The 19,418-nt window shown below is 42.5% G+C and overlaps 1 protein-coding gene across 1 annotated transcript; it reads right to left on the bottom strand.

The window, feature by feature from the left end:
* Window positions 1-369: 369 nt before the first annotated feature.
* LOC108924729 (V-set and immunoglobulin domain-containing protein 10-like 2) lies at window positions 370-13,839 on the bottom strand. Its single transcript, XM_029250608.1, has 12 exons — window positions 13,423-13,839; window positions 12,555-12,908; window positions 11,919-12,194; window positions 11,438-11,713; window positions 9,859-10,122; window positions 8,521-8,781; window positions 5,239-5,529; window positions 4,736-5,047; window positions 3,379-3,501; window positions 1,709-1,733; window positions 1,053-1,159; window positions 370-688 (listed from the first exon to the last, which is right to left on the bottom strand). Exons 1-12 carry the CDS (start codon window positions 13,496-13,498, stop codon window positions 582-584), a joined length of 2,472 nt encoding a protein of 823 aa, XP_029106441.1. The 5' UTR covers window positions 13,499-13,839; the 3' UTR covers window positions 370-581.
* Between the last annotated feature and the right edge of the window lie 5,579 nt (window positions 13,840-19,418).

Here is a 19,418-nt window from a genome sequence, read left to right on the forward strand (position 1 = left end):
GTTCAGCTACTTACATTGATTTACCCATTTTTCGAGCTTTGTAATTTTAATTGTGTCAGTTCCTGTCTGTTTTAGACACTAGCACACTATGTATTTTTTCTGTAAGTTTTTCACATCTGTACTTTTATTACTATTAAGAAAGGAATAGCTAAGTGTATATATTTTCATTTATCGATTTAGCAGCTGCTTTTTTCCAAAGCAACATACACCACTGATCATTTATAGTGGATGTGAAACTGCAGAACTTTTCAAGAAAATTCCATCCGTAAGGAAATAGTTGAACAAACCTTCCAATTTCCGATTTTTATTTTTCATTTTAGCAACAAAATACTTGCACAGCTGAATGAAATGGCAATTTCTAATGGCATGGTGTTTAATGTTTCAAAGACTACGAAGGTTAAAATTTTTAAAGACCCCACCCAATGTAGGACCTCTTTACAACAGAGAATCAGGAGTCCAAGGTGACAGCACTTCACAAAGTATACAAAATAGGAAAAGCAGATGAATGCTGTTCTTTCTTTTGATCTGCCTGTGTGTTACGTCAGTTAGCGAAGTGTGTGTGTACAGCCATGTCTGAGCACTCAGGTTGTGGCTGTGACAGTTATGGTCACGTTGACCGGCTCGTTGTCATCTCCTTCGGCAGCAGGTGGCTCCGCAGACATGGAACTCCCCGACACCACAGCTGGCCCTGCAAAATTAAACAGAAGATCTCAATTAATTTATCTGTGTTAAAAGTGAGTAATTTCATTATATCACAGCAAGACTAACACTCGCTTGAAGGCGCATGGTGGTACAGTTCTGGGATACTGATCAAATATTACCCCAAGTCCAGGGAACGCAATTGCTGTTTTACCCTTGGGTAAAGCACTTCATTTCAGAACAAATATCCAGCTCAATAAGTTTGCAAATGTTCAGACTTGGCAGGTAATTTGCTGTGGGTAAATGCAGGTTCCGTGTCAGTTACTCAGGAGATCTGCCATGAGAAGTTATGCATGAGTTCAGACCAAAGAGACAAAGAACATAACCCAATGACTGAAAGATGAGCCATGTACCGGCTCCTGGAGAGATGGTTGGGTCCTCGAGTTCCCCCTCGCTTTGAGACCTGCTGACAACCTCATCCTCGGGAGAGTTGATGTTCTCTCTCGACTGACTGTGCTGCCTAAAAGAACGTGCATATCTGTATTAAAACTCATTAACATGGCTTCAGTCTTGGCCCATTTACAAGATGATGTGGCTGGCTTTACAAAATTCTTCAGTCAACTTTGCAACAAAAATAATTCTGCTTGGGAGAGGTTCAAATTACTGTAGCCGCACTCCACCAGAATGAACTATTAATGAAAATGTACCCCGCTGGCATTATCAAGGGAACATGTAATTGTTTCAGAATGGATGGACATTTAGTCATCCTGTCCTGTAGAGGGCAGTATATGCACAGTAGGGTGAAGGAACATTTACTGGTCAAATTAATTAATGAGGTTGAACAATGATGGCCTAGCAGCAACTTCTGAAGTCCATAATGTATTAGAAGTCCTTGCTCTGAGACTTAGATAAAGCATTGAAATATTCTGCAGAGGTAGGACAGATGTTGATGTAGGAAAAATTGATGTTAAGGTGCATTTTAATCATGAACATGGTTCATGAGTGTGTGTGTTAATAAAGTTATCACAAACAATTAAGTAAGAGAAAACAAAACAGCTCTTATACTTACATTCCAAACAACATGTCATGAAGCCCTGCAAAAGCAAACAAAACACAAAATCAGTATCAGTTTGCAGTTTTATTAATATACATGTATCTACGTATATGTTTTTAATATAGCCAGGCATACCTACTGGAAATGTACATTTTAAATGTTTATTGTAGGACTCAGATTATGTTTAATAATCACTTCTCGATAGATCCGTACTCATGTATGGATGACCATTGTAAGTAATGTATCTAGCAGTGTAAGTCACTGCGGTGAATAAGGTGTGTGAGCTGGTAACACTACACAGAGTTCATTGAAAGTCGCTTTGGAGAAAAGTGTCTGATAAATAAGTAAATGTTAAATGTAAATGTAAAATGTAAAGCATGTCTCAGCTATTGAAGTACACAATAAAATTGTTCTTCAAAGAAAAATTTCCCAGCTCTTAAGCCTAAAAGTTACGTAACTATGCATATGTACTTCTTTTTCACCTTAGTGTTATGACTATTTTTCAGCAATTAAATGTTTCACAAAATGTTTGTGTATTTGTATAATTTTGCTGATTTTACAGGTGACAAGACTCTTTCTGATGTGACTAAGAATAGTCTGATTCATTTCAATTCAGTGCAATTCAATTCAGTTCATTTTTGTAAAGCTCCCTCCCTAATGAGCTGCCTCTGGGTGCTTGACTAGTACCGCAGTAATCAAGGTACCAATAAAAAGTATTCACACCCTGCCCCGTTTTGTGTTTTTTATTTGTAAGTCTGACCTGATTTGAAGAAATGTGTTTTCACTTTGATGTTAAAGAGTATTTTTCTGTTCTCAGTGTTATTAAGATTCAATGAAACATCCAAAGTCTAAGGGAGTGAATATTTTTTGACTGCTTGGGGTCAAAGACCAACTGGCCACCCACCACTCCTGGCATGTTAACAGGGTCCAGTAAACTTGATCTGTGTCTCTTTTAAGTGACCTGCACCTTTTGAATTTGGATGAATTTACTGCCATGGAAAAATCTACAACACATGGGCATCATCACGCATGAGCCCTCTATACCCACAGCTCCAAGAGCCATTCCAAGCAACAAAATGGAATCATTTTTCTTACCACAGTGCAGTTAATGTGGATGCAATTTTAAAAAACAGCAATACACATTTTGTGGAGACATGCACTTGAAAATGATGCATTAGAAATGGTGAAAAAATATCGACCATCATAATAGTTTTTAATATTGCAAGTATTTATCAGACTTGTGTTCTGCTGCTGTAACATAATAATTTCCCTTGTGGGATTAATAAAGTATATCTATCTATCTATCTATCTATCTATCTATCTATCTATCTATCGTGTCGGCATCAATGTATCAACCACATTGTGCCACTGGGCACAGAAATAAAGATAGCACAACTGGCTTCCAGGTATGTTCCAGATTAATTCATGCGACTGAAATGGCGGTAGTGGAATGATACCTACTTTGGAAATTTAGTCTAATTTGAAAACAGTTTTGTGCAGATCGTTAAAAATGTAATTTCCAGCCACCTCTTTCCTGAACTTAAGCAAGTCCTCATATGTCCAAGAACTATTAGCTGAGTGCAGCTGGGGCTTATTTATGCATTGTCAGAAGAACTACCCTTAGAAATAATTCAATACTGCTGGTTTCACTGTGTGGCCGCAGTGTTTGTATGTGGGACACTCACGTGGGTTCGTGTTACGGTTCCTCACGATGTATATGAAGAGCAGCATGGTGCCCAGGGTGGCCGCTATCATGCCACCGATTGCAGCACCAATGACAGCGGGGTATGCGTTGAAGGGGGGGTCGGCTGAAACATATAAAAGTCCCTTCAGCCTTCCCCCTCGATTCAGGTACATGTGGAGATGATTTGTGTTCACTTTACTGCACCGTATTCCAATCTGTCCTTCTCTTCCAGCATTGCTACTTTAACAATAGGCTGCTATTGAATGTATCTGATACAGCATTTTTACACATTTGGGAAGCTTACCCAGATTTCCTGGATATGCCCTGACAAAACTGTTTGATCTGTGGAGAGGCAGAGCCATCATGCCTTTCTGTTCATTGATATTGTCATAATAACAGTGTTTGACAATGATTGTATGAGAGTTTTGATCCTCTTAATCCTCCAAAGCAGCTTCAACATTAGAAGTTAATAGCAATTACAAGACAAGTGAAAGCTCAAGTGCAGATCAGGACACAAGTGGATTGCATGCAAAGGACAGGAGACATATTCTGTGGAGTACAAGAGTTTTTTTGACTGGTGGGTTTGTGGAGTTGTGTTATTGTTGTAGGAGATGCTGAAACCATGAGTGCCTTTCACCTGAATGGAGTGCAAAACAGAAGAAACACAGTTAGAACTCCAGTGACTGTGGATCCCTCTTCTTTTCATCCACTGTCACACAATACCCTGTCAGTCTACCAAAATGATAAATTAACACTAAAGACAGAAACTGCTATTAACAGCAACGGTACTGTGGCTATGCAGCTGTTATAATTAGAATAACCGATCATAATTTTAATTCAGTTTGTTAAAAAATCTTGAGCGTATGAATCATGTCTTATAATAATGCAATAAAATGACTCTATTCACATCAAAGGCATTTGCTCACCTCTGACAATGTGAAGCGAGCACACCTGGGGGAAGGAGTCATCTGGACTCCCCACCTCTCAGCTGTCTAACTGAATATTAAGGCAATAAAATGTAGGTGACTGGTTCACATGCATCTGAGTACCTGTGTGGCTGTATACGTGTTGAAACATGGAGGTGGGCTTTGTTATACATAGCAGTTGCAATATTATAGATTTATACACAGTCAGAAATATTTATGGGGCACAATTTTACCCTGGCAGGGAAATCTCCTTCCCCTCCCCTAAAGAAAATTATGGTTATGGTTAGACACGTAAAAACTGGCTCCATGAGAATAAACAGGCCAGTGATTTATATGTAGTCCTCAAAGGGTACCGTACCCTACAATCTGATATGCTGTATGAGTGATCCTTTAATAAGTGTGAATATCATTGCAACCGCTTAGTCATCTCACCTGGAGTCTTGACTTCTGAAGGGTATCCCAGGGTGCGGTGATTGATGGCCAGAATGCGGAAGACATAGATGGAGGTGGGGTCCAGTCCAACCAGTCTATGGTAGCGAACATCTGGCTGGATACCAGTGACCAGCTGCACCCAGGAAAAGGTGTCATTCACTTTGAGTTGCAGTTCTTGTGTTTTCAACCGCTCCACGATGAACCCGGTCAGGTTGCCTGTCTCCTTGACAGCCCACTGCAAGTCTACTTCTGTGCGCTGTTGGCTGCTGTATTTGATCTTACTGATGGTCACGTTTGGGGGAACCGGGTATCCTGAGTTGGGTCATGAGAAATAAGGAGCAGGTGACTGTGACGTACAACATTAGAGCACCTCGTCTGGAGCAACCAAGTGTGAAAAGGTGCTGAATTTTTTAGCATTAATTTTAATGTATAGTACTTGGTGGAATGTGAGGGTTAAGGTTTAGGCACAGACTTGATAGGTCTACAGATCTTATTTTTCTTACTCTTGATGAGAACTGTGATGGGGATCTCAGCGCCCCCCACAGCATTGCTGGCTGAACACCAGTACTGGCCGCTGTCCTGCATTCCATCTGCCTCTCGGACCGTCAGGTTAGACCAGGTGGCCTCGCCGTACAGCAGATACTTGCTAGGAGCGTTGCCCACCTGCTTCTTATGGTTGTTGAACCAGATGATCTCAGTGACAGGGTTGTTGGCCTTCAGGATGCACGACAGCTGGATATCATTGCCTTCATAGACTGATACCAGGCTACGCTGCGTCACCAGAACTGGGGCCTCTGCAGAAAACAGGAATTCTATACATTACTTTGAACAAGTGAAAATGACATGATTTCTTAAAGTCAATCCATAGCACGTAATGCAAAATCTCATTGTGTCTTCTCAACCTTTGATCCTTTCCAAAATCCACCAGTGTCTCTGACATCTTCCTGTATCACTCCTCATAACTTTCCCTGTCTTTAAAAAGTTGCCAGTTAACTCACATGCCATTGAAGAATATACTCCATATTTACATCTGCCCTTTCTATTAAAATCAATACGAGGAGAACTGAACCATCAGCTCTCATTTTGTCTCATCAGCATGTTCTCCAGTTTGCCTTTGATAGAAATGGCTCTCGTCTTTGACAAATCTGAGTGGCATGAGAGCAGAGGCACCGTGAGGTCCTCTTCTGAGTTACAGTTTGGCTTGTGCTGCAATAAGCTAGTTTCACTTGTTATAATCTCAAAAATCATTGGCTCCCATTTCACTTCTCCAGATGATGTCAATCTGGGTGAAATACGTTTACATGCCATTTATTAACTTTGCAGATGCTTCTACAAGGGACACACGTCTCAGAGAACAATACAAAAAGTGCACAACTTCATCAGAAGGAGAGATTTAGATGCAGACACATGATTTTTGAGTACAGTCCATTTGTCACATTTCACCATAGAAACCAGTATACATTACACGAGTAGCAGCTTTAAGGCTTTTACATTATTAGTTATTAAAAACGATTAACATAAACACATTTATCATAGCCTTACAAGATCAGGGGAAAAGTGAAACCAAAAGAGATGAGTTTTGAGAACCTTCTTAAATGTTGAGGGAGATTCAGCAGTTCTGAGTGAGAGAGAGAGGTCATTCCACCACACTGGAGCCAGACCTGAAAATCTTTCTGCTTTTGATTTTGGACCTTTTGTGCATGGGACCACCAAGTGGGCAGCTGTGGAGGAGCGTAGCAGTGTAGTTCAGGTGTGGTGAATGATCCGGTTTTGTAGTTATCGGGGAGCAGATCCGTTTATGGTTTGTAGGCCGTAACCAGAGCCTTGAATTTTATCTGGGCAGCTATAGCAATCCAATGCACAGAGATGAGGAGGGGGATGCATGGGAGGGCTTTAGCAGGTCAAACACATTTACATTTACATTTATTCATTTAGCAGAAGCTTTTGTCCAAAGCGACGTACATCACAGCAAAAGTACAATTTATGCATTACATTAAGAGAAGGAGACATAACTGCAGACAGGAAAGTCTCAAGTAGACCTAATTTTTTACCTACCACTTGCTGCACCGAGGTTCATTGTTCGAGTAGGTGCATTTTTTTTTTTAATATTCTAAGATACACAAATAAGCAAGTACAATGCTGGCGTAGTGGCTGAATAAAGGTTGTATCAGGGGATGCTCATGAAGTTATGATGCGTGAACAGTTACATCGTAAATGAGCTGGAGAGATCTTGGGCGAAGTGGATCCGGAAAGGTGAGTTTTCAGACCCTTCTTGAATATAGACAGAGTTTCCACAGTTCTGAGTGACAGGGGAAGGTCATTTCACCACAATGGAGCCAGAACCGAGATCCTCCGAGCTTTACCTTTCGTGCGCGGGACCACCAAGCGAGCTGAAGTAGACAAACGAAGGGGTCTGGCTGGGGTGTAGCGGTTGATTAAGTCTTGTTAATAGCTGGGAGCAGTTCTATTGATGCATTTGTAGACAGTAACCAGGGTCTTGAATTTGATTCTGGCAGCTATAGGAAGCCAGTGGAGAGAAATGAGTAGAGGCGATACATGGGAACGCTTTGGCAAATCAAACACAACTCGTGTAGCAATGTTCTGTATCAGCTAAAGAGATTTGATGGCAGAGACTGGAAGGCCAGACAGGAGTTGCAGTAGTTCAGACACGATATCACCATGGCCTGGACCAAGAGTTGTGTAGAGTCTGTTATGAGATAGGGGTGGATTCTCTGGATTTTATGCAGGATCTATCTGCAGGTCCATGTTGTGGCTTTGATAGGTTGAGATAAAGACATACTTGAGTCAATCATTACTCCCAGGCTTTTTGTTGATGAGGTAGGCAGAATGAGCAAGTTGTCCACTTTAAAAGAGTTCTCAACAAGAGGACAGAAATATCTCTGTTTTGGAGAGGTTGAGCTGTAGATGGTGATCAGATATCCAGGCTGAAATGTCCTAGAGGCAGGCAGCAATGGGTGAGAAAATGTCTGTACCTCTGGGGAGAAAGGAGAGGAAGAGGTGGGTATTGTCGGCATTGCAGTGGTAGGAGAATCTTTGGAAGGTAATGCTACGGCCATGGAAAAAGATGTAGATTGAGAAGAGTAGGGGGCCCAGTACCGAGCCCTGTCGGACACCAGTAGAGAGAGACTGAGGAGGTGATCGGGAGCCTCACCAGACTACTTGGTGGAATGTACCTGATAGGTTGGACTCAAACCATTTCACTGCAATTCCTTCGATGCCGAGCAGTCCAAGGCAAGAATTAGTTTGCATTATTTTCATTGATTTCTTTTGTCTTTACTACTGCTGTCTGTATGTCTTTAACTATTTACTGTTTTACTATTTATTTTGTTAACGCCCAGTTTATCTTGAGGACTCGGACTGGGAATTCCTGCTGTGAGTTGGTGAGTGGTCCACCCCAGGGTAGGAGGCAAGAGCTGCAAGAAGGACAGCTGCCAAAGACCCAACCCAGCCCCGACTGGATAATGATGGCCAACTGCTGATACTTATTTTTCCAAGTAGAAGGACCATAAAGGCGATGGGCCTAAAGACTTGGGGCAGTCTTTTGGGAAGAGTTTTGCTCTGAATCTTGCCAAGTGCTGTTTTGTTTGGTTTTGTCTGGTTGCATTTGCCCAAAAGGGGGCTGTATTGGTTCCGTTGGCTTGTAATAAACCAATTTTTGTTGAGAAGTCCTGCTGTCCTCTGCCTTAATACTCCCATTTGGCTGCCTCCACCTCACAACAGGCTGCACTGCCAAAAAACACATGCAAGCAACGGTCAGTCCTTACCCAATCTCAATACACATTTCTTGCTGGCAGACGACAGTGGGTGCTTGGCGTGGCACACAAAAGCCTTCCCACTATATGTGGCACTGGACTTGAGGATGAGGATGTTAGCATTCTCCTCTGAGCTGCCGAGCAAGGACCCATTATTCAAACTCCACCAGAGCAGAGCCCGTGGGAATCCCCCTTCCCAGGAGCAAGATAGCATCAGATACTCATTATTCCGTGTGGCATATGTGTAGCACTGGGGTTCACCAGAAGGCAACACTGTGAAAACACAGAAAATTAATATTTTAATTTTTGTCATTGTTGAGCACACAGTATGTCTTCAAACTATGAATGTCTTCCACTGTTTTCGCACCCTTTTACAGGAATTCCTAATTACGAGCAAAAGAAATTTTTACCCCGAAAATTTGGATAGCAAATTGACGTGACCCAGACGAGAGTTCCCTCCCTCCTTCTGTGCATATATTTGTAAAGAAAGCTTACCTGTTGTAAGCACGGTAGAGACCTGAAATCAATTTCATTTATTTGTGTTGATCATTATACCAGAATACAACAAATAGAAGTAGTAATATAAGAAGAAAAGAGTATATGAAAAGGAACAAATGTATGGAGGCAATTTTTGTTTACATCTGGAGACTGGATTTAAAACTGTTCAGTAAAGTGTGATATTTTGGACTTAATTTTGAATTAGATTTTCGAATTATTTGAAAGATAAGTCAAAAACTTTGCATGTTTAGTCTCTAAGCAAATATGAGCCATCATCCTCCTCTTCTATCATTGCTGTGACAGTAATACAGCTGTACCTTTACTTAAGGTCAAAGAGCTGAAGGTTTTCTGTTTCAGGAACACATCAATGTTTTCCAATTTAGATTGTCACTGAAGAGTTCTTTTTACAACAGTTTATGAGCAGATCTTTGTGAATGAATTATGCAAATCAGATGGTGAAAGCTTTGACAAATCCTGTTTGTCACGTGACATTTGTGTATCTAAATTTTGTTGTGTGAGTTGTTATATCATTTACAGCCCCATTTATTCATTATTTACAGCTCTATTGTTGGAAGTGGTCAAAGTGGTAAAGGACACCGTTGTTTGTAACTCAAAGGCTACAGATTTAAGGCCCAGAAGGCATGCTTTTGTACCACCTGTAACGAAAGCCCTTAACCTTAATTACTCCTCTAATATATCCAGCTGTGTAATTGTGCTAAGTACCAAGCGATGATGCATTCTGTAATTTAAAGCACAATGTGATGAGTCAAAGGCTTGTTTTTATCTTCTTATTCCAAAAAAAATCATGGCAAGAAGTGTTTTTTGAACCTGTCACCAGTGGGTCTCACTCACATGCGGTTGTGCTGCAGCTGTAGGAGGCTGGTGATGCCACATGAGATCCATGGCAGGTGAAGGTGGAGTTGTGTGGAGTTCTGGATCCAGGATGAACCAGGGTGGCATTGATGAGGGACGGTTCAACTCCATTTGGACTGATGAGAGGAGAGGACCAGTAAAGAGAAGCTGGAGGATAACCTCCTTCCCAGGAGCACCAGAGGACCACATCTGTGTAGTTGTTGGAGGGGAGAAGGGTGCAAGTGGGACTTCCATTGGGCGGATCTGCAGGGACACAGCAAAGGGTAACAGAGAGCAGAGCATTCGGGGTAATGAAGTTCCATACATTCTTACGAATGGGTTCACTCCTGCGAAAGGTAGAACACGTCCTTGGATTTCACTCCGAACCGTTTGTCAGATCAAGTTGCTGTAATCCATTACTGAAGTTGGACCCAACAAGCAGGAGAAGCAGGTGCCAGTGCAAACGTGCTGGAATGTTTCGGCATCCATGATATTCAAAACCTGGTTTATTATTAATGGCCAGTTTAAATTACATTCTGAAATGAGTCCTCTTAGGAGTTCTATGTGAGTAACTACAGCAGGCCCCAGTAATTGTTTTGTTACATTATTTTGTTGTTTTCCTTTATGAATATCAAAATAATGTACAGATAAAGAGGGGGGCGTGGTGGTGCAGTGGGTTGGACCGTGTCCTGCTCTCTGGTGGGTCTGGGGTTCGAGTCCCGCTTGGGGTGCCTTGTAACGGACTGGCGTCCCCTCCTGGGTGTGTCCCCTCCCCCTCCAGCCTTACGCCCTGCGTTACCGGGTTAGGCTCCGGTTCCCCGCGACCCCGTATGGGACGAGCGGTTCAGAAAGTGTGTGTGTACAGATAAACTGTTTCAGATTTTGTGCTGATGCAGAAAGAAACTATAACTATTTTAAAATGCTTCTCAAGTCTTGCGCACATATCTGCATAATTATGCTGGTCACTATATAATTGATTCGAAAAGCTGTGACAGTGACAGTGTGGATCAGTTTCCACAGAATAAATCACCATAAAATGGAAAATAAAGAGCAGGGCAGTTAAATCACCATAACAGAGTAACAAAGGACATTCAGAAGACATTTAAAAAAAAAAAAAAAAAAAAAAAACACTGGGACAACCAGAAGCCCCATGTCATGTCAAAGTATGTCATGCCACAGTGACAGTCACACCGGCTGTATACCTTCAGGTCTCAGAGATGGCGTTTACTTCCATCATCTCCTCCCTGGATGCTCCTCCGGTGAGAGGATGAGATTGTGCTGCTCTTCCAAAATCCGGCGTCAGTGGTAAGAAACCGTGGTACTGAACATGTACGTGTGCATCATTGTGGGTATGTGTGTACATATAAGTGTGCGTACATAACGAGAAAATGGATGTGGCTTGACCTTAAACAGTAGTCCCTAAATTGGCATGAGGATGTGGGGAAAATAACAGAAGGAAGTAGAGCACATAGAAAAAGTGGAAGAGAAACTGAAAGATGTAGGAAAAGATGACAGATTGATGTGAAATATGAAACTGAACAGCCTTGATTTTAGGACCTTGAGGGATGAATGAACTCACAGTAGACATAGAGGGTGATGGTGGTCTTGGAGTTGGTGTTGAGGTAGTAATTCTGGGCCAGGCAGGAGTAGTGACCGGAGTGCATCCGCAGTATCTTGGTGATGTTGTACTGCTGGCCTGTGTGGACCTGCGAGTTGTTGTAGAACCACACGTACTGGCTGGGTGGGTTGGAAGAAGCCTGGCACATGAGGGAAACGGTGGCCCTCTCGAGGGCCGAGTACCCTCTCTCAGTCACTGAGTACGGAGTGACATCGATACGAGGCACGTCGGGACCAACTAGGGTTGAAACACATAGAGGTGCACATGCAACATTGCAGTATCAGGACTACCCATGTTATAAAAGTCACATTGAAACACTAAAACAGTTGCAGTTTCTTTATATTTACAGAAAAATACGCAATGCAGAGTCAAAATTAAGTGTGCCTATAGTAAAAAATTGCTGAACGCAAGGTATATAGTCTTGAAAAGGACCACCACTCACAGATAACATTTAGCCAGATACGGTCGCTTCGTTGATTGTTGACTTCATTTGCTGCCAGGCACTGGTACCAGCCCGTATGGTTGCGGTTGATGTTGGTGATGTTGAGTAGGTCGACACTGTCCTCGGCAAAACTGATAGGGGTGCTGTCCCTGCTCTCGCGTTCCCATATGTACTTGATGGGACCGGTGCCGTTGTCTAGACCGCACCGCATCGACATGTGTGTGCCCTCCGCTGGCGAGCTGTCACTGACCAGGATGTACGGCTTAGACACGGGGACTGTGGTAGGATGGGAAGTGGAGTGAAAGAAGGTGGAGGGGTGGTTAAGTCGCTGTGTTCAGGATCAGACAGATGAACATGGATTTGAGGGGACACTTGTGTTCATATCTGCCTTAGTTTTGAGACATACGGCCATCTGCTTTCAAGAAAGCTGTTGCTCCCTTCCACCCTCCCCCCCAGTGGTAACTAATACCAACTGTAAAACTGCAGCCTTAATACAGACTGAATTATAAGTCAGTCTGGACACTTCCTTCTTAAAAAATGAATTAACATATACAGTACACTAACACATATAGTCACAAATTACAGAAGATACAGGCAATCTGACAGAATGTACAAAATAATACTGGTGTTTCTTACCGAGAACAAGTAGCTGGACATAGTAATAAATGAGCTTGGCGCCCTGGGGGGTGTCGTAGAGGGCTTGGCAGGTGTAGAGCCCCTGTGCGGCCAGGGGAAGTTTCTCGATCAACAGAGAGGCGGTATTTGTGATGACGTTCAAATCGCCCAGGGTTTTGGCCAGTGACTGCAGCTTTGGGCCCTGGCCGAAGTTGAAGACGACCGCCCGTATGTGCTCAGTGCCCGGGATGGTGTAGCCCCAGATGTAGACATTTGGCAGTGTGGGACCACACTCCAGTATCACCGAGCGGCCCACTACTCCTTTGGTCTGGACCTGTATGTACACCACCTCCCCTGAATCCAGGATGTCCAGCCCTGCATGTGAAAATGAATAAGCAGATCCAGGCTGCAGTAGTACAGTTTTTGGCCCGCCTAGGCAAGAACCAGGGCCACTTATGTACTCTTGATATAAAATGAAATAATGATATTTAGATGTAAAAATCTTCACATCAAGATATTTAGTGACGCACCATAGCCTTGCAGAATTACTTTATCAGCGAAGTCTTTTTTTGTTCTTTCAGCTGAATTGTTTTATTTTACAATGAGTGCAGGTTCATTAAATGTTTTTCTCCCTCTTAGTTCAGACTCAAGACTGCTTAAAAATTAATTCCCAGACAACACTGAGACCGTAAGTATTTTGGTACTTCTTAAATAGCTTCAGTTATGTCAGTGTGCTTGCTCCGTCAGGTCATAAACAATTTTACCTCCCATCATACGAGAGACTTGCTACACAGCCTTCTCTGTAAACAGTACCCGTTAACAAAGTTCAACGGAATGCATAAGACAATATAGACTGCCATGAAATATATCTTTTCTGAAAAACCCTTACCTTGCAAGATGCCTGGGGGTACATGTAGGTAGAAGATCAGGAAAAAATAGAGTGCCCCACCTAGTCCATACCTCATGATGCCATGACGCTCTTGCCACTACTGGCCAGTCCGGAAGAAAAGTGATTTAAACCATCACAAATATGACAGAGGGGCTGAACATCCTTCAGTGATGGGAAACTTTCTGAGGTCCAGGCTGTTGATGCACATGTTTGCTGGACACAGACTGACTGAGTCAGTGAGCTGAAAATTCTCCAAACTGATTTGGCCTGAATTATTAACCAGTCCACCTCTGAATGATCATAGCTCTTACAGGGTAAACCAAAGACAAGTATAGTGTGTCAGGATGGTATTTCAAGCTCCGTCCATTATTGAAGAGAGAGAGACAGGCAGAACATCATCTTATTTTCTGCTGCAGTACTGCAACATTTGCCCATTTTTAAAGTTATATACTAGATGTAGCCATATACACTCACAAGAGCAATTTTTCAAGGATACTTCAGCAGGAGTAGGATTCAAACATCCTCCCATCTAAACTTGCTCCCTTTCTCAGTGAACCCTGCTGCTTTGTGCACTCACACTTTCCTTGATTACCTGGTTTATGCAAATTAAAAACAGCAGGAATGTAAGAACAACAGGAGTTACCTACTGAGAAAAAGCAAGTGAGTGGTTATTCATGGGCCACTGTGAAGTTAATTTGCTGAGGTTTACTCAGTTTCCAAATAAAGGTATATGAACAATAATATAGTAATATTCAATCTCAGATTCATCCTTATGTAAGAACCATTTTCCCAGGTGTGTTTCTAGCCTAAATAATTGAGGAGGCGTATTACAGTCGATCCGTAGTTAGTTGTGTTTCCGTCCCTGGCATCGCTGACCTGACTTCAGCCAAAACACGAAACATGATCAGTCCCTTGGATTCATGAGTCTCTTGCATTACACGTTCTTGTAATGACACACATACAAATACCATAAATATATATTTACACCAATATAGCTCTGACAACTGTGATGGTCCATTGGGCAAGAGGACACGGACTCACCCAATAGCACTTTTCCCTGGGTTTGCCTTAAGTCTGGATCACCTTAGTGACCTTGGTGCAGCCCCGAGGTGAACGAGGTGCCTCTGCCAGTCATTGCTGAAGATGATGACATTGTCCAGGTAGGTAGCATCACAGTTTGTGTTTGCATGTAAAATTTTGTTCCTTCGCTGCTGGAATGTAGCAGGGGCGCCATGAAGGCCAAAAGGGAGGGTTAAGAACTTGCGCAAGCCAAATGAGATTGAGACGGCTGAGATCTCTCTGGATTTGGGGAATAGAAGAATCTGCCAGTAGCCCTTTGTAAAGTCCAGCATTGAGTAAAAGTGAGCCAAGCCTAGGCAGTCCAGGAACTTGTTTTCTTGAGGCATCAGATATTCATCTAAATCGCTGTTGGTTTTCACCTGTCTGTTATTGATACAGAACTTTATTGAACAATTAGCCTTAGGTACAAGTACTGTCACGGTGCTCCTTGTAACTACAGCTTTTTGATGTCCAGTAACAAGATTTCACTGATGTTGTAAATATAAAAACTGAATGTTTCACAATAATCTCACCTTAGCATAAGTGAATCATCACAGTGGACATGACAGTGATTTTTGATATATCATTAAAATGATACTGTTTCATGTCTGAACCCTGTAGCAATTCCAACGTATAAAATGTCTACTAGTAGAGTTTACCTAAACTTAATATATTTTATAACCATTTCTGCAACATTGAGAGTCGCTCCTTCACACTAATAATACAAAAACTGAAAGGAATTTCATTACTGTCATATTCAGTATAACAAGAGTTTAATTAAATTTTTCATCGTTGTACAAATATAATGAAATTCAATTTGTATCATATCTATAATTTTTTTATTTGTATCTTCAGATACAATAAATAAAAAATCCCATTAAACACCAAACGGCAACACACAAGCAAAGAAAGTTGTATGACGCTGAATTCAAAGTTATCCCTATTATCTTTGTAAGGCATGGAGCTCAAAAGCCACCTAACGGCATTAAACCACCGTGACATGGAGAGTGTTATTTGGTTCATAAGCTTGCAGACACTGCCTCCATGGCCATTAATAAGGATTGTATGTTCTTTTAAAGAAAGTTGAAAGTTGCCTGTTGGAATGGAAAAACAATTTCTAACACTTGTCACCAATAAATAACATCTGTTTTATAGCTGGGCCGTTGTGATCTTTGTTTATGCTGGGTATTTTAAAAAGATTTTTTTTGTTTTTAACGTACAGTGTCACAAAAAAGTATTTTCTCCCTTCCATTTTCTCCATTTTTGCTGCTTTTTAGCATGTAATTTCATCAGATCTTTTTCTCAGTTATAGTACACTAGTCACATTGTTATTTTTACATCACTGGTGATAAATGAAAGGAGGACAGACATTTTGTTCTCATAACCATGTATGTACTTGCAGGCACTTCAGAAATATTGTAACTGTACCATGTATAACAACAGTGAGCCCTAATACAAAAAAAAAAAAACATAAAGCTAAAAAGTACAAAATGTGTTAAATTGAAAAAGCAAAGAAAAGCCTTACCTGTCGGTTTCTTTACTGAGCTCATAATGTCCTGTATGGCAAAGGGGGTGGGGTATGTCTTTTGGTATTGAGCTTTTTCTTCTGTGTTCCCCACCTGCTGCTGAAATATGAATTAGGGAAATACTAAGGATTCTCGTGTCTTTTTTCCTGTCTCCCTGCCTTCTGAAACACACTGTCCCCAGTTGGGGGAGTCAATGGGATCCAGGCCCCTGTGCTTCAGCGCGAAGGAGTACAAACCGCGCAATGACAACAAATCGTCAGTGCAGAGGAGCATAAAGGCACAAACACGCTAATGGGTAAACAAATTATTCTCCGAGATGCTTTAAGGAGTGAGAAACGTACTTTCGCTCCTGTCTCTAACCACACGTCCCCCACAAACTCAGGGCACTGTACCCTTCGGGAAGAAGGAGCCTCACGTTTGTTGCAGCTGGGGGTCTTTCTCAAGGAGGCTTTACAGCATTAAAATATTTTGGAAAACAAACTTGAACCCTGAAGTGGTTCTCCCATCTGGAAGCAGTAGAACGCTCGTCCGAAAGAAGGGAAAAAAAAAAAAAAACTGCATGAATCGTTTCTGGCAGCTTTAATATCGAGTCTGGAGTCAATTACAGCAAAGGGATGCTGAGAGGGAGCATGGGGGAGAAGCTGGAGGCCAGTGTGTGTGAGTGAGTGTGTGTATGTTTGTTGGAAAGGTCTACACACAGATTGTTCTTCATTATCCTTTGGCAATAGAACTTCAAAGCAGAGTATTTCCCGGGTTTTAACTGCACATTCCCATATCCACCAGCCTGCCAGCATGTTGTACTTTACGCAGCGTTCTCTCTCTGCCATCCACCTCCACAGATCACGTGTCCTGCTTTTTGCTGCTTCTGGCCATTTGACAGACTGTATTACTAGGGTTACATTATTGTTTTCCTGTTTTATTGTTTTATGCTAAAAAGGATTTTCCATTTCCTGGGATGGAAGTATCATTCAGATTCGGAGGACTTAAATATGTTTAAATATTCTTAAGCTAAATGGAAAACCGGTTGACTCAAGGGTGCATTTCATTGTTTTACAATGGAATTATTTGAGTTTCTATTTAAACTTATTTCCTGGCATGTCAGTATAATTCAGATTCTGAGTATTTAAATTTAAGTATTCTTTAACTGGATGGAAGATCAATCTGCCGAACGATGAATTTTAAACTTATTCGACCCCGTTTTCGCTTCACCTCGTTCAGCTTTTATAATAATAAACAGCAGAGGATATGAATGACCAAAGCGGTGAGTTTTCTTCTACAGAAAAAAAAAAATTAATCCGTTTGATGCCTCATACACACTCTGGGCTCCTTTTTGGGGACTTTTGCTAATCAATTAAAAAAACAGCAGCTCAACTACAAGGTGGGGCTGCCCTGCTATGGGAGTGGGGTGGGCGTCTCCGTTGGGGGTCGAAAGGGCTGGTAGTCGACCCACGGGGGGAGACGGTGCACGTCGACTTCACCTCATAGATTTATGTGGCACACAAAGGCACATGCGCTCCAACTACAGGCACAAAAACATGTGCGATGCAGCTTGGCGATGTGAATTCTGGCACGATCCGGGGGGGTGGAATGATGGAATGAAATAAAAATAGTGCAGAGCAAAAACAGCAAGCTAAAAAAAGGGGAGAAAGAAGAAAAGGTTCTACAGAATCTCAAGTCCATACTGTTTTCATTATTCCACGTTCCAAAATACTCATAACCATAGGTTGCCAGACATCATTTCTTCATATTGCCCAGAACTGACCACAAATCTGAGCTGCTTCCCCATTCTCTAAAGGTCTTTTTGGGACCCTTTCTCTTGAGGGAATTTCCCCAGACACTAAGGATGGGGTCGCCTCCTTACTTTCCTTCAAGGGGCTTCACAAGCGGACCAGCGGCCACAGGACACGCAGGGCTTTTTAAGGGTTTTCCCGAAAACCACACCTAATTTCCCCTGTAATAAGCGATGGAAAGCACAGAAATAGGCCACAGTCGACAGCGGGCGTCTACAGGATTGGCGTACGTGGATCTGAAAAGGTGATAATTCCACAAAATGCTTTGTGTGAACCCATTAATAACGCGTCATGTTCAGCGTTCTGCTGAACACAGTTAGTGTAACTGCGCCAGCAGGAGGCACAGTGGTTAGAGCTGTCACCTTGCAGTTGAAGGACCAGAGTTTGAATCCCACCTCCAGCTATAGTACCCTTGATCCAATCCTTGACTGATACAGTAAAATGGGGTGAATGGAGAGGGCAAGATGGCGGAGTGTGTAGACGCTGCAGCTTGGCTCTCCCTCAGAACGGCAGTAGCTTTCAGCCCATATTAGCGATCTCAGTTATCATCAGTATCATTGTTTCATCAAACAATATCATTGTTTTCATCAGAGAAACCACTTTCATCCCTTTGGAGATCCTATGCTCCCCAGAGTCCTTCGGAATTGCCATCCCATCAGTGAGACAGCGTGGGTGGCGAAGGGAGGGGAAACAGAAGCGGGGAAGCGATCTGGGTCATGTGCTCGGCTACAAGCTAATCCGTACAGGCCAGCGCTTCCGAGCCTATTCCTCATTACCTCCAGCTTCAGATTCTACACCCCTTTCGGCCGACTCGGAGATCCTACACCGCCCAGAGCCCATTGGAATCGCCATCCCACCAGCAAGGCAGCACAGGTGGCAGAGGGAGAGGAAATAGAAGCGGGGACGCGATCCGGGCCACGTGCTCGGCTACAGGATAACCTGTAGAGACCAACGCATCCGAGCCTATTCCTCACCACATCCAGATCTGTTCTTTTACCAACAAGATGGACAAGACCAGCAGCAGATTGAACGAGGGAAGAGCAGAGGAGGAGGACTGTGCATCTATGTGAACAACAGTTGGTGCAGTAGGCTATACATTCCTTTACAAGTCAAGACTACGTTATCATTAGAAAATCTACATGAAAGGACTTCAAAGTCTCAATTGAATTATTACTTGATATTTATTTAGGAGGTGCGTTGGCACAGTGGGTTGGACCGAGTCCTGCTCTCTGGGGGGTCTGGGGTTCAAGTCCCACTTGGGGTGCCTTGCGACAGACTGGCGTCCCGTCCTGGGTGCGTCTCCTCCCCCTCCGGCCTTACGCCCTGTGTTGCCGGGAAGGCTCCGGTTCCCCGTGACCCCGTATGGGACAAGCGGTTCAGAAAGTGTGTGTACTTATTTATGATTTCTTTATTTACTTATTTTAAGTGTTCTTTCTTTTTACTACTGCTGTTGTTCTGAGGGCTGCCACACATTTTGTTGTATTGCATTGCATACAATGACAATAAAGCATCTCATCAAAAAAAAAATTACCCAGGAGGGTAATCAATGAATCAAATCGCTGCAAGTAGCCTAACATTGCAAGTAGCTTTGGAGGAAAGCATCAGATACATTTGTATTTTT

This window comes from Scleropages formosus, chromosome 3, assembly GCF_900964775.1.
Source record: "Scleropages formosus chromosome 3, fSclFor1.1, whole genome shotgun sequence".
Classification (NCBI taxonomy): Eukaryota; Metazoa; Chordata; class Actinopteri; order Osteoglossiformes; family Osteoglossidae; genus Scleropages; species Scleropages formosus.

Excerpts from the sequence above, each read along its gene's own strand:
- LOC108924729 (XM_029250608.1), bottom strand. The coding sequence starts at position 13,498 with ATGAGGTATGGACTAGGTGGGGCACTCTATTTTTTCCTGATCTTCTAC. Across the intron at positions 10,123-11,437 it reads CATCACCCTCTATGTCTACT|ATCCGCCCAATGGAAGTCCC; the intron begins GTGAGTTCATTC and ends GTGTCCCTGCAG. Across the intron at positions 1,734-3,378 it reads GAACCGTAACACGAACCCAC|GGCTTCATGACATGTTGTTT; the intron begins GTGAGTGTCCCA and ends TTGCTTTTGCAG.